A 16,181-nucleotide genomic window follows, 5' to 3' on the forward strand; every position below is an offset into this window, starting at 1 on the left:
AGACATTATTTAAAAGGGCTGGACTTCAGAAGAAATTTTGAATGCTTCATTATTAAAATCTTGTATTGTTTCTTTTATTTGACCAGAAATTCTGATGCAAAGCAAAGTGAAATCAATATTGAAGAGGCTTTGATGTCGCTATTTTTGAGTCCTTCGCTACTTTTTCAAAATGTATAGTATAGTTGTTTTCCCTTCTACGCTTCATGGTTGCCATTTGAAGCACATACGTGAAACCCATCAAATGTGTACTACTTTGCTGTATGTGTATCTGATATTCCACAGTAGTCTGATTGAGGAGTCCAAGGACTCCCCTGAAATTGCATCTGCCCCCAGCCTCCCTTATCTTATTAAACAGTTCTGTCAAATCTAGCTGAAATTAACACTTAAATAAATATACTGACCCATGTATTGCCCATGTACCCCATTAGGACATAGAAATGCCTCTGCCATAATGAAGGCAGTGTCCTTTGATACCACCTCTTTCGATTAAAACCTGTCAGGTATATTAGGTTACTGATGAGCTTGATTCATCAACTGATCAAAAAGCTTCTGTTCTTCAGATCGACTACATTTTCAGAGAGTGTTTCTTTTCTGTCTGAACACATTTCTTAGCCCTTCAGAGAGGAAATAGTGTTGTAGCTCAATCAATGTGGCGCAAAATGTGATGAATACATCTGCTCTTATGACGCCCAATAACCTAGTGGCTTATTCCAGTGATATTACACCATTCGTGACAGACCTATCTCTTCCCAACCAGCCAGATAAGGGCCTCCTCTATGCCTCTTATTTCTTCGGCGCTCATCTAAAATGTTTAAGGGAAATTGCAATACGACAGGGATCAGTATAGGCCAAGCAATAACAGAAAGTCAGATTGGAAAGGATTAAACTTGTCTGACTGCCATTATGCATTCACTGATTGCAGGAGGGGGGGATCAATTTTTACCAGATTTATTCTTGTCCCTTGTCTGCGTGCTCAATCTGTTCCAGCTACGATGTTGCATGTTGTTTGACACCTATGGGCCACAATTCTTTCAGCGTTCAATCGGTGGCAGCCAACGACAACCATTAAATATTAAGATGCCTCTCAATCCTGCAATTATTCAAAACCGATGGCTTCCAAACTGCTAAAACTGGCCCAAAGCCCCATTTTGTAATGATCAAAGCCGTTTCGTGTTCACAAGTTTAATGTGTCTTCGAGACTGAAGGATGAATGCACCAATAAACAACGTGGTCAGACTCTTGAATAACCAGTAGGCCCTGCGGCTCTCCGGAAGGTGATTTATTGCCTTGGCAACACACGGCTTCTCTGGGGGTAAAGGCCATGGGTGTAAAAGTAATTTCCAAAGCAATAATACAGCTCTCACCTGCTCATTACTTTTGACATTTTTCTCTTTTGTTTCCTTTTTGGAAGAGGACAAAGAATTGAGTGCCTATTAAAGACATTATTCATGCAGCTCTATGGACTCTAGATCCATTACATACACATAGGTATGATTATTGCTTTCGAAATGTTCAGAGATGTTGCTTAATGGTATCTGACACAACACAGCGGAGAACTTCTCCTAGCTCTCTGCCCTTGAAATCTCTCATTAAGCTTTCGCAATGAAGCAGGGGTCATATTGCTTATACAGATATCATGTGAGTTATGGTCCTCCAAGGGAAGTGTCATAATAAACTTTTCCATAAATTCACCATTAAGAGATCTGTATTTCTCGTATTTACCTTACCGCAAACGTTCGCGCTTTGACGCGGGGCACTGCGCTTTACATTCTGTGCTAGAGAACCGTGAAGTTTTCTCAACAAAACCTGCGGCTGTCTTTTTCTACAAAGGCCAGAGCGGCTGTGATCTCTCTTGGCTTCACCATTGTTGTTGCATTCACTGGTTGGAGGCCTGTCAGTTAGGATAAAGATGTTCTATGACGCTCAGCATGCGAATAGCTGCCTTTGTAGGGCTGCGGATATCGATGCTTTCGGCTAAATTCGAATTTAATTGATGTCTTTCATTTGCAGGGTCACTCTAATCGAGGAAAAAAAAACACGGAGAATGTAATTTGTCAACAGGCTTGACGTACGTAAGATGCTTCGGTTAAAATGCCCGTGTGTTAGACCGAATGTCTTTATAAAGTAATTTTTAATAAACTATTACGCAGCTTGTAAGCGCAGTGGAAATGTCTCATTAAGTTGTCTGTGCAAACAGAAAGAAACAAATGCACTGTATCTGATCGTCCTCTGCCTCATTAGCTGAGTTCAATTTTCAATTAGAGATGTAGCTGACGATGTCCTCCATGTCACTTCATATTACTGTGCATTATGAGAGATGATGACAACTCTATATTATCTCATGCTCATTTGCTGCTCTCGGATTATTCATTACTCGCTATGATACCCTTAAGAAGACACGTTCATTGTTCTAGATCTTTATCGATGCATTGCATACGCGTGGAGCCTTTGTGTGTCTCCATATGTTTTCTTCTGTATAATGTTCCACTTCCAACGCCTACACAAATACATACGCAGATACAATGCACAAACGCAGAGACAAGATTGATGACTATAGGCTTCCCAAATGGTTGTCCCTTTATAACCGACAACTGCCATCCAAGCTGCCCAGTGTATGATGATTTGATTATTGCCATAACACACACCATCACGGTAAACAGCCTTTCCTCCGTCCATCCATCAGAACTCAAGAAATGCCACATATTGTTCAGAAAGTGTAAATGGCAGTTTTAAAAGAAGAAATGTTTTTTTTGTTTTGTTTTGTTTTTTGAAAGGTCAGTGAGCAGGAGAAAAAAGATGGACTGGATGTTAAAGAAATGCGAATGAATTTTGTATTTGTTTTATGTAATGTTTGCAAACCCTCTCTGATTCTGATTTGTGTCCGATTTCAGTATTTTCATCCCAAATGAAACATTTTTGTTAAATGAAACAAATAATAAAAACAAACTGACCACAGTGGTAACAGAGTTAATTTGGGTTCAATCGGTAAGCTTGAAATAATTAGATTGAACACATCTAATAGTTTAACAGAGAAACTCTCATTTTAAAGTAACGGAGAATGAAGCTTGAATAGAAAATGGCTGTTAATGTCAATTGTTTAAAATTGACTGACTTCATCCCAATTCATTATTAATCGTTCATAATCATGTTGCACTTCTTTCTATTTGTTAAGAATGTTTATATTCATATTATAGGAATTATATTCCTAAGAACATTCCACGTGAACATCAAGAATGTTCTATCAAGAACATTCCACGTGACATTAGGTTACACTGTCTCAACAGATTTCTGGTTGGATGACTTTGCTTGATGAAGTCATTTCCTCAGTAAAAAGACGCGATCAGGGCGAGAGACTCTGCGCTTCTTTTCTGTGTGCTGTAGTTCATCCACAGTGAATGCTGGGTAGAAAGATGAACGTCCTTGAGATGTTCACTTTAACTAAGCGGTGTACGTACGGTAGCAAATCAATTCGCCTCCTTTCTTAGAAATTACATTTCGCTGCAATAACCGGTTTTACAGTAAGTCCTTTGAGGCTTAACCGCTTATATTTGCACTGGGATCTACCTTTGAGATTTCGTTTGACGAGTTTATTGTAAGCTACGTATTGCAATCCACGAATGCTGAAGCAAATCTATCAGTATGCAATTACATCCCTCCAGCTATCCACGTCTACATCAGTTTTGCCCATTTAAACCCCGCTTGGATTGTAGTTGTTTAGAAGCAAACAGACAATCCTGCCTGCAAATGAGTCTATTACAGGCTCGTTCGAGGCTCTGGGAAGAAAAGGACAACAAGTGTTTGTGTCCGTCAGTAGCTTCTCTCGTGATGGGATGTGTATAGGGAGATGGGTCTAATTATCGGTATGATGCGCTCACACCTGAACCTGCCAGATTTTGTTCAGCTGCAGCATCATGGGGAAGCTGGGAGAGATTATAATGTCTTCTTTATTGGAGACATCTGGAAGCACACAAACGTGCATGTAACATTTCCCCCCTTTTCATCCGGGTTTTTAGCTCAATGTATGTCGATGTTCGTCTGACTGTCTATCTATCAAGCTGTAATGGTTTGTTAATAACAAGAATCGGACCTTAAAATACAATTATTTTGCATAATCTGAAAATTATGAAATATGTTGTATATTATGAACATTGATTAATATAAAAAAAACACTTCAATGTGGCTTGTTTTAACAGTATGAGTGGATATTATATTTATCCATCTATCAATCTGTTTATCTATATATACACACACATATATCGTGCTGTTAAAACATGAAGTATGTGTTTTTTTGCAAATATTATTTAAAAAATAACTAGAGAAATACTTGAAAAATGTACGTCTAAGTGTTGTTCAGGTTATTTACTGACACAGCCAGCTTCTTGTCGAAAAGCACGACGGTCACAGATATGAATGTGGCGTTTAAAAGAAAATATTTCAAGTCATTTTTTAATTAATATTGATTTTAACATTACTGGTGTATTGGTCACAGATCTTCATAACTTTACATTCACTTGACCGTGTAGAACATAAGCTTTAGGACTTCTGAAGCCTTTATTATTCGCTGGAAAATGTATATATTTAATTTCTATTTATTATTCTCCTTTCAATTTTTTTTCTATCCAAGGCACTAAAAAATGCACTCATAAGTTTACATGAAGTGCAACAGCGTCTATTTAATCAAGAGCCTGCGTTCATGTTATTCATTTATATGTGACCCTCACGCAGCGGCCACTCGAGGCAGCGCAAATCTGCCATATTCATTTATGTAGAGGATTAGAGTTGTTATATCATAATGAACCTTTTTACATTTCATTATATAAATTGCACCCTCTTCAATTATCAGGATTGTTCGCTTTCCTTTGAAGTCGGATCGCAAGATACACAACCGATCTGAACTGCTGTTTGAGGTAGCATCCAAAATAATCGTGACTGGGGAAAGAAAAGCTGTCATATGTCCTTTCAAACAGCCATCAGAACACCCCCAACCCCTCAGGGACGCGAGTTATCTCAGTATTGTTGCTCTCTCTCTGAGATGGGTGTCACACAGAGAGGTTGAAAGCTCCAGAGAAACGTAGCCTCCAGCTTTCACTCTACATGTATGAAGCCGCTGCTGGGATGCGGATGGGCTTCATAAAGCCATGCTCGCTCACGCAGATGCCAGCAACCGGAGCACATCTCTATGGGATTGACGAGAGGAGTTGGCGAAAGGGGTGGGAAAATCAATATGTTAGTATTTAGACGATTTGAGAACATGGCGAACTTCACAAATAATACAAGCAGCATTTGGACATAAAGTAAAAAATGATTATTTATTAAAATAATTTATTCCTGTCATGGCAAAGCTGAATTTTTTATCATTACTCCAGTCTTCAGTGTCACGTGATCTTTCAGAAATCATTCACATATTCTGATTTGGTGTTAAATTTCAGTTATAATATGAGTTATTATTGGTGCTTTTTAAGAGCGATCCTTTTTATTTTCAATGCTGAACATAAAGCATTTATTGAATGGAATCTTTTTTTATGTATGCTTGCAAAATGTTGATGGTAGCATATCATGGTTTTCAAAACAATTCAGCTTTTCCACCACAATAATATATTTAATTTGATAATATATTAAATTAAAAAACAGTAAATTGTAATATTTCACAATGTTAATGTACTCTAATCAGGTAAATGCAGCATTGGTCAGCTTAAAAAAACGTCTTTGAAAAACAAGAATTTCTTTTTCCAAACTTTTGACCGTACATACAGACACTGTGGTAAAGCAGTATGTTTTACTGTTAGTTGAGGCTCAATTTCCTGCTAATTACTGAACGTGCAACAATTTGAGAACAGAAACTATAATTAAACCCCTTCCTTGTTACATTCTCATGAAGAAGGAATTGAAATCTCATTACTCCTTATGTTCTTGAGTAATCTGGAAGCGTGCACAAAGAACTCGTCAAGTTCAGGTGTTTCGTGATGCTGTCAGCATTAGAATATTTCGTAGGTGTCAAGTATGTAAAAGTGCATTAATCTCCCTGTTCACCTTCTTCTCCGCGTGTCTTTCACCTTTCACATTTTGCTGTTGTTGGATGTACGTGTTATTTGCTGTGTAATTATCCCCGCAGACCTGTTAGGTTTGTGCTAAAATCTTTGTTAAAAGCGCAGGCACATCTTTGCTCTAATGGAGTTCTCCATTTGCAGAGCTGGACGTGTGAAGCTTTCAAACTCTGAGCTGCGTGTCTGCCAGAGCCCCTCTCTTCTCTCCAGCCCAGTGTGTGTACTTCGAGTGTCATGGAGAGGATTACAGCCCTAATGACGCTCACATTTCACTGCAGAACTGCTCTTATTCTTTGATTTTGGACGATGCCAATATGAAATTTTGGGAAGAGACTGGTTCGACCTTAAAAGGGCGGACATTATGAAAAACAGAATTTCCTTCATCCTTTGAGATAAAAGAGATGACTGAAAACTGCACTGAAAGGTTCCTGCTTGCTTCAAAAAGACCATTTATTGCATCTTTATGCTGCAAAAAAAACCAGACTGAAACTAAGTAAATTTATTAATATTAATATATGATTGCAGAAATGCTCTGTATTATATACCATTTGATAGCACTTGCTTGATTTATTATTAAACGTCATGTGACTAATCACACGAGAAGTCCTTGCAGTTTGATATTAGGTCTTTTTATTGATAGCCATTTGTAAAAACCGCACAGCTGGTGAAACTTGGGACTGTATTTTATATTGACTTAGTTTCAACATATAATATTCTCACTGTGATTACAAAAATATATATATATATATATATATATATATATATATATATATATATATATATATATATATATATATAATTCCACAATTGCTGTGTGCAAACTGCTGAATCATTTTGAGTGATCTTTTTAATAAAACAGTATTCCACTAAGCTCAGGAATTCAAGTTTACATCTATAGTCAAAATCTATATAGGCAATTTTGACAGACTGTGTGTTCACAGTAAGAGCAAAAAATGAGGGAAGGTAAATATAAAGTTTGCATACATATTGTTCCCATATTTTGAGTGCGATATGGTCAATACACGTGTAATAAAGAGATCAACGTTACATTTTAGGTTCAATTAAATGTCCGGTTTAAACATGAACACGTCGCAAAAAGCGCTAGTTCGTATAAAATCATTCGGCATTTACTGAGTATGTTATTTTTCGCAGCAGGCAGACAGTCTTGTAGTGATTGAAGCGCTCTGCACTTATCTGTCCTACAGCGCCATCTCGTGACACGCAGTAGAATCTACATTCCCGTGTAGTGCAGTGATGAAACTCACTAAAAGAACGGGATGCCTTTCAAATACTGTGGTAAAAACCCATTCATTGGTTAATAGTTTGGTTTAAAAAAGTTAACCTACTAATAGGAAAAAAACTGTAAAATTATAATTGCATGTACACTTTACTTATATACACATTTATATACACAATTTATAGTATTATTTTAACTTCACACACATATATATATATATATATATATATATATATATATATATATATATACACACACACACACAATATTATATTATTTAAATGGGTGTTAACTGTTAGTTATATTTGTGTGTATTATCCACAACTTCCATTCAATTATTTCATCGTTTTTTTTTTTTTTTTTTTTTTTTTTAAGTGTACATGATGTTTTAAATAATTTGAAAGAGACCATTTAAAAGACCTTTTAAAATAATTATGGCTTTTCACAAAAACAACTATATGAAAAAAGAAGCATGAGACGTGAGTTTTAATATTCTTTATTGATTTATAGACATTGATTTTTTTTCCTCTTTTTTTCCCTGTGGTAACTCCAAGTTTCTCTGATACCAAGTATTTCCATAATTTTCTGCGTTTGATTTAAATTACATCTATAATATTTTACTCACATATGCATCTATTGGTTGTTTTCCTTATTGCAATAAACAAGAGTAGCCAGTATGAGTTGAATATTGCTACGCTCCATCACACATACTGTTTTCCCATCTGACAACTCAATTCAAAAATAAATTTATTGGCAAGACGAGGTTTGACCGAAGCTTCTCCATCCGCGTCCGCTCCTGGAGAGGCCTGGGGTGGAATAAGGCTAAGGCTAAAATAGACTTCACCAACTAACATTACACCTGCCCTGAAAGGTTGAATAAATCTACCAAAGACAATTCTGTACAGTGATGACATTATTCTGACTACAGGATGAACGCGGTCATTACAGTGTTGACGGATGGGACTAAGCGAGTTCGTCTCGAGCCTGTGGAGTGTGTTAGCTGTGATGGCTTTATCACCTCACGTGGTTTCAATGGGGCACTGGACACCTGGTTTCAAACTACAGCATGTGTCAGCGCGCATAGTGTTACCCCAAAATGCTCATCTGAAATCAGCCGCAAACACCGTCCACTGATTGTTTTAATGATTACGTTTGGGATAGAAACAGCTGATTGCAAATGTGCAGTTTTAAAGGAATGGGTCACCGCAAAAATTTTTTTTATTATTTTACACTCACCCTTGTGTAGTTCCAAACCCATATGCTGCTATTTGATTATTTTACTTCCACAGAACACAAAAGTATGGATCTTTTTAAAGAATCGATATGCTTGGTCATGGAATTTTCTTAAAATAAAAAAGTTGAAAATTACTCGGAAAATACATGTTTTGGTAGCATCCTAAACAGCTTGTAAAGTGACTGTAAAAACTATTATTTGAACAATTTTAGAGCTTAAATGATGCAATTTTAACACGAGTTGATTGCGGAAAAATAAAAGCAGCAGAAATGAAAAAAACAAAACCAAACAGAAGGTAGATTGAATGAAAAAAGCTAATTCACTCTCTTAATAAGGTGGCGCTTATCACCAAAAATAAACAAATCCTTGTATTTGCACTAATGATGAACTAGAGATTTTTCAAGTATGATTTAAATCCTAATTTCTTCAGATCTTTAGTGCTTTTTTCTGGTGTTTTTCTGGATATTCGGAAATATCTCCTCCTCTGACCTGTCCCATCGAAGGTTTGAAATGACATGAGGGTGAGTAAATGACGAGAAAAATTTCATTTTTGGGTGAACTATCCCTTAAGCCAGATTCTGTCAGGTTTCGCAGAACCGGATTTTATCCGTACACACATGACACTACACGATACACACCGACGTGAAACTACAGCACCCGTAACAGTGCCTCGTAACTAATGGAGGTAACGTTCCATCAAAGCACAATGGTGGACGCTAACCGTGGTTAGCAGGAAGTAATGGCATTATCATGACGTTTCCCACACAATGCAAACAATGCCACGAACAAACAAAAGAGTGAACTAAGCTACATACGCATAGGCTATGGCTGACTACACATTGTTTGCGTTCAGATATACCCTGTCCCCCAGTCAGAGATGAGAAAAGACCCTTTAATATGAAGGGCCCGTCCCTGTGGGTGCCCCTTTCTTGCTTTAAACACCCAGCTTTTGTACTAAAAAGGCTAGTTTATCTCTGTGGAAGAACGTGGAGGCCTTTTAGCAGCCATACCATTTATAAATTCTCTTCTACAACAAATGACAATTGCTTATTGCATTGCAATATCTAAACAAAAGTAAGACATTGTCGCACTTTGCTCATCAGTGAACTGTCGCGTATCTCCACGACAGGCCCTAGTTTGATGTTTATGCTTATACTTTACTTCCTCCAAACACGATTCTACATGTAGATCCCACCCGAGTGCAGGTTTTCAATCTTCCATACAAAAATATTCCTGTTTTTGTTTTTTTTCTTTTGCTCAATGATATTTTTTTTTTTGTTTTTTTTTTTAGAATTTCCACAACGATATTTGTTCAACGTAACAGTGTGCTATGAAAACGAACCGAAAAAAAAAAAAAAAAACGACATCAAAACAATTAATTGATCATAATAAAAGAACAAAAATAATATGCATTGCATGGCTTTAGATTCAAGACAGGAAGTTCATACCAAAAAAAGGGGAGATTGCACAGTCGTGTCCTCTGTGACCTCCTCTGCGTCTTCTCTCTGTTCGTTTTTTTTCTAGACTCTCGTGGGTGTCCGCCGGAGTGGCTGACCTGGTATGTCAGTCCTTGCGGGATGCAGGCCGTCTCGTGAGACTTGAACGCGGAAGTCGGACAGAAGGGGGGCCGTATTGCTTGGGGTTGCATAATGTCCACCGAACATACAGAGACAGAATGAACAGAGGAGCCTGTATGTACTGTAAGTCCAAGTGTGTGCTTAGGTTTGTTGCCTTTCTCTGAGAATCAAAGTACCCGTCCATCTTATTTCAGCAGTTACATCATCCTCTACGTACATATTTCACTTTCAGAGTAATTCTAAAATCGACCGGCTTGGATGTTCTGAACTAAACTACGCTACACAATAGAATAAATAGACGTCTACTGATTTTCTAAGATCTAAGACAGGGGTCTGGGGTTTATTCAGTCAACCGCTCCTAGCGCAAACGGATGTCAAAGCGACACGAAAGAGTGTCCCTTCCGTTTCCCTAGAGAGACGCGACTGTATGCGAGCCAGAATTGGGAAAGTGACGGCATCCTCAGACCTTCCACCCACAATCCCCTTGTCTGCGACGCCGATTGGGGCGTTTTCCTCTTGCAAAGATGCCAAAAGCCAGACAGGACGAGTTGACTACAGCGAATACTACGAGAAGCGTACTGATGGTTTCTGTAGGTTTCTCAAGGTGCATAGGGTTGAGGGTGCATTTATTCCGAACAACATTTAACTGCAGTCTTTTCGTGTGTTTTGGGGGGCGTCTAGAAACTGATTGGCTACCGTGTGACTGCTGCTACCTCACAGTATGAGTATAAATAGAGGGAAGGAACAAGGACGCACTCTGCATACGATATTGCTCTATTCCAACAATTCCTGCATTCGTTCGTTCATCCACCAACGAATAAATCACGCGATCCGAACAAACGGAGATGAGGGAGGTGGTTAAGGGTGATGGAACGAGGGTTGGAGCGCCAGTCGCACCCTCCTTCGTGGCTGCGCCCCCTTCTGCTTGGTTTGATGATTGATGTTACTGTCGATGGGCCGGTTCTTGTCATTGCTGTGGTGTTTCGCTATTTTGTCGTCTTCACAGTGTGCTTTTGGAGGTGAGGCTCCGGACTGGCTGTGATTGGCTAAGGGGGGGTGAGGGCGGAGTCAGTACGGCGAGAACAGGATCGGGCCGTGTGAGGTGCGTATGGGCCCCGGAGCTGGTCTCAAAATGGCGTGGCTGAGCGGCGGACCCTGCAGGAGGTGATGATGCGGATGGGGGGCCGGGGCTGCTGCGCGGAGAGCCAGGGGATTGGAGGAGGCCGCCGCTGCCATCGCCGCAGCAACGGCCAGAGGACTCGGCAGGAGGCCGGCGCCTAATGCTTTGGTGAGATCCTATATGAAGAGAAAAATATTGTGACCCAACGATGTCATATTGTAAGTGACCTGAAATTAAATGTGCATGCAAGCACATTCGAATTAGGATTAGTTACCACTTACCGCAAGGTCAGCTCCCCTGTGCTTCTTGTGTCGGCTCAGGAGGGGGTTTGGCTTTCCTGCCACTCCGTCCCGGTGCCTTCGACTTGATATGTGCTGAAAACATATCAAACATTCCGATTTTGAAACGAATTTCACCAGGGTATGCAAACAACACGACAAGCACCGTGACCCTGGCTCACCTGTTTGAGCTGCAGTTCTGAGTTGACCCGCACGTTGCAGATCTCACAGTGGAAGGTACGTTCCTGAGTATTGGGGTCTGTGGCCCCGCCTCCCTGCTCCCCGCTGGGCTTCGGACCCAAACGAGGGTAGGCCTTAATGGGGCCCAGTCCGCTGCGGGCTTCTAGAATGGTTTTGTGTTTAGTGCCTGAGGAGTGCAGAGAAAATTTGAAAATTTAGTGTTGTAATTAAAAAAAAAAATTACATTGTCCTATGGTGTGACCGAAAAATGTAAAAATAAAAGATCAGTTTTTCTCACGTCATTTATACGTTTGATTTTTTTTCTTATTACAATTTAAAATATATATATATAAAAAAAAATGTCAGCTATTTTTGTCATGACAAAGCTTTTAATATACCGATTTGGTGCTTAGAACATTTCTTATTAGAAATGTTGAAAACGTTTGTGCTGTGTAATATTTATTATGTTCTAAAGAACAGCATTTGTTTAAAACTTAAATCTTTTGTGACACTAAATAAATGCAAAAATATAAATAATAAAATATACCATAAATGATAACAATAGCAACAAAGATAACGGTGATATTATATTATGATAATAATAATTACGTAACATTTAATTTAATATGAAGCACTGGCAGTATTGCTATATCTTGTCTTAGCCACTGGAGGGCTCTTGAATCTTCCGCTTTGAATTCCCCTCATATGCCTCTACTCATGGCCGGGGTGATTCTTATTTCTGTCTACATGTCTAACAGCCGTTCTCTTGTTGGCATGATTAGCACTCGGAAATAATACCTTTTGAATTTCATTGAGGTTACATTATTGTACAGCGCTGTTCACAAATCAAGAAGTGTACTGTCTGGCTTTCAATTTCATAACTTCGTTACGAAAGTCTTAGTGATTCGTTCAATTTGGCTCTCCTCATCACAACGAAGCTCATCAATTATCCATTTCCTGTGTTTGGAGCCGTGCAAACACATGGTTCTCCTTAAATGTTTCGCCGTCGTGTTCCTGACCTAACAATGTCAGCGATATAGACAAAAAACACGTGACGTCCACATGCTCGGGTTCCCAAGAACCCATGTCTTTGTTTTGTTCTTAACCAAGAAAACATTGAGAATGTCGAAATGTCCTCTTGCCAAACCCGAAAGCAGGCTTCATTTTCCCCTTTTGACCAAAAGTTCACCTTAAGTTTTGGGTTTGAGGAGACGGAGCAAAAAAAAGCAAGCATGCGTGACCTTTGTGCGCTTCAAAAATGCACTTATGCAATATTTAGACTTCAAATGTGTTCCAGGCAACAAGCTTGCTAGTTTTACTGTGTAACGGTCATTTGTAAATGCCATCTGAGAGATAAACAGATAAAATAGGAATTGACAGCTGCAGAAATATAGTATAAGCTAAAAATCTCCCTTGCTTAAATCTGTGGTTGTCTGCACAACATATGATTAGATTTTTTTGGCTGTGGTTTAGAGGATTAATTTGGGGGAACGGACTGTATCGATTCCAGATAGCTTTCAGAAACCCAAACTGTGATTCAGATTTGCCATTCCGTTGGCAACAACACCCTGATATCACTCAAAACTTGTAATGTTTACTTTTAAACATGGTCTTATTCCAAGTGGAACGACTTCCACGTGGCTTCCATGCATCAAAGTGCGAAGTTAATTTTCATAAACCGCATAAACAGTCAGATGCTTTGCGCGAAGCCATTCATTTCTTTTGGCCCGACCATTTAATCAACAAGCTCAACACGAGAATTTCCCAATCAGACGGTATAAACACGCTGAAATCTATGACTGCAGTTTTTCCTGATAAATAAAAGAGGAGATCAATAATAAATAGAGTTGTGTGTGCCTTTGCAGCAACGTCTTCTCTACATTCACCTTCATCTCATCAAACAGGGCTGTTTGTGTTGACACAAACTGAATAATAGAGCAGAACGAGATATGCTCGGGCATTCGATATACCACGAGAAATCAAACACTGCCTAAAATACTACAAGCTGCACTGCAGTACAAAAGCTGATCTACTTTATTCGTTTTTTTTTGTGCACACCTTTGGGGCAAACCGAGAGGACAAGCGGTGCTGTAAAGAAGTGTATAAATCATGAGAGAGAGAAAGCTTCTAAAGACGCCCGTTTTAGAAGTTTAAAGGGTTTTTGGGTGATGGACGTAATTGCTAGTGTTCCTCAGCGAGCTGCCTTGAGCTAGGCAAAGCATACTTCTGCTGCTCACGGAACAAGATAAATCTTGCAGGCTGTTCTTAAAATAATTATGTCTTCTGAAGTAATTTGAGCGAGCATTGAGAAAGACAACCGGAAGGTTCGAATGTAACATTTGCAAGTGCAAAATTAAAGTAAAGACTAAATAAGGATCATAAAAATCCTGTAGAGTGTACTATTTGCTAGATTGTCAGCAACTTGTTTAGAAACAGAAACATTGTTTTATTCCAGCTGAATGAAATGTATCTATGTTCTATTGTTTTATAAAAACAATTATGTTCTATATAGAGTATTTCTTGCTTTAATCAACAAAACATGGCAAATAATAACATGGAAAATGTGTCTTGTTTCCAGCCAAAATATTTTAAAAATCTGAAATCAAGAAGTACTTTCTAGACAAGAAAAATGATTTTAAGTGAGTTTTTACTTGAAACAAGCTAAATAATCTGCCAAATGGGGTAAGCGAAATTATCATATTGAAGTTATGCTTGTTCAAAGCAAAAAGTCACTTATTTTAACTAGTTTTTTCTGAAAACAAGACAATAATTTTTACTTGATTTAAAGGCTTGATTTAGGATTTTTCGGTTGAAAACAAGATAAAAAAAAAATCTAGCCTGAAAAGCTTTTTTGCAGTGTAGCATGCATATTACTAACCAACAATTAAGCTTTGATATATTTTGGTAGAAAATGTACAAAATATCGTCAAGGAACATGATCTTTACTTAATATCCTAATGATTTTTGGCATAAAAGAAAAATGTATCATTTTGACCCATACAATTTATTTTTGGCTACTGCTACAAATATACCTGTTCTATTTATGGTTTTCTGCTCCAGGGTGTACACACACACACACACACACACACACATACAGATAAGTTGTTTGGCTGGTGGTCAGTTTCCTTGTCACTTGCAAAATTTGAATTTTCTCTCCTAAAAGTAGAGTTTACAGAGCAGAGAAACTAGCTTTTGTCCGTTTGCAACAACATTGAGTGTCTTAAAACCATAGCAGTACAAAGTCACATGTGCAGACCCTTAGACAAGAAAATGCACAGGGAGCATTTGTTATTATGTATAATCTATCCACCTCTAAGCACTCTTTGGAGACTCTTTATTCCCGATGACGGGTGTTTTGTGTATTCAGTCAGCACAGTGAGTTACCGAGTTCAGACGAGCTGTCTCTAAATGAATGCTCACCTTTATTATGGGCCTCCAACTGGGAGAGCGAATTGACGGCCACTTTGCACAGTGAGCAGTAAAGCAGCTTCTTGGCTTTGTCCTCTTCGGTCTCAGGGTTGCTGGAAGTGACTGATGGTGCCCCAGGGGCCCCGGTGCCAGCCTGCTCTGGGTTAGAAGAGCCACAGCCGGGAGATGAGGATGTGGCTGGAGGTGGTTGAGGGGTTGTGGGGGTGGGCAGAAGAGGACAGGCGGAAGGGCCGGGGGACTCTGGGGTAGGGGGAGCAGAAATGGCCGCTGGCCCTGGGGCCACCGCGGGCCCATTTAACTGTGGCGCTGGCGCGTCTCATCTGCAAAGCAAAGCAAACAACAAAACGACATTTAAATGCAGTATTTAAAGAAGTTAATGGCCTCTGCTGTTTCATTTTTGAAAATAGCAAAGCTGCTGCGCAGGAATTCAAGAGCTTTCATGCCACAGAAATGTGTTTTCCTGTAAACCTCAAACCAGGCGTACCTCAAATACTTCGTCTTAAAGTGAGCAACCCCCGGCTTTTATAGACCACATAAAAACAAGTTTGCAAAAAAACTAACTTCATAAAATAAAATTATGTACATATGTTTGTATTTTTATGAGCCTTCACATATTGTTTAGTTTAATATGTCAAGTAAAATGGGAGATGCTCGGCAATATATAACCGTGCAGTTTAAAATGGCACTCTTTGCTAATAACTTCTGTTGATATATAAAATAAAGTAAACCTGTGATAACTGCCTCAGAAAAGGCTGTTTTATGTACAAAAAAGGAAAAAAAGAAATATATTCATTTATTCGATTTTTTTTACATTTTCAGCAGCCATTACACTACATTATCTTCAGTGATCCTTCAAAAATTATACTAATATGCTGATTTTCTGCTCAAAAAAAACATAGAACGTTGAACAGCATTTATTTGAGTTTTTGTAACATTATAAAATAAATTTGTAAAATAGAAATGATAAAATACTGTTTCTTCCTTTGAAACTAATGCATACTTGCTGAAATAAAGTACTAATTAAAAACATGTCCGTGTGTGACTCAAATGAAACCAATGACCCGGGCAATTCAATCAATTAC

The 16,181-nt window shown here is 38.6% G+C and overlaps 1 protein-coding gene across 1 annotated transcript in view; it reads right to left on the minus strand.

Annotated features, from left to right (window-relative positions):
* Positions 1–7,761: 7,761 nt before the first annotated feature.
* Positions 7,762–16,181, minus strand: part of znf385a (zinc finger protein 385A) — a 72,598-nt gene continuing 64,178 nt past the window's right edge. Inside the window, exons 5-8 of the mRNA XM_043225148.1 lie at positions 15,091–15,414; positions 11,673–11,857; positions 11,494–11,586; positions 7,762–11,388 (exon numbers count right to left, since the gene is read on the minus strand). Coding sequence (XP_043081083.1) covers positions 11,161–11,388; positions 11,494–11,586; positions 11,673–11,857; positions 15,091–15,414 — 830 coding nt within the window. The 3' untranslated portion in view covers positions 7,762–11,160. The remainder of the gene's footprint in view (positions 11,389–11,493; positions 11,587–11,672; positions 11,858–15,090; positions 15,415–16,181) is intronic.

The sequence above is a fragment of the Puntigrus tetrazona genome, chromosome 23 (assembly GCF_018831695.1).
Source record: "Puntigrus tetrazona isolate hp1 chromosome 23, ASM1883169v1, whole genome shotgun sequence".
Lineage (NCBI taxonomy): Eukaryota > Metazoa > Chordata > Actinopteri > Cypriniformes > Cyprinidae > Puntigrus > Puntigrus tetrazona.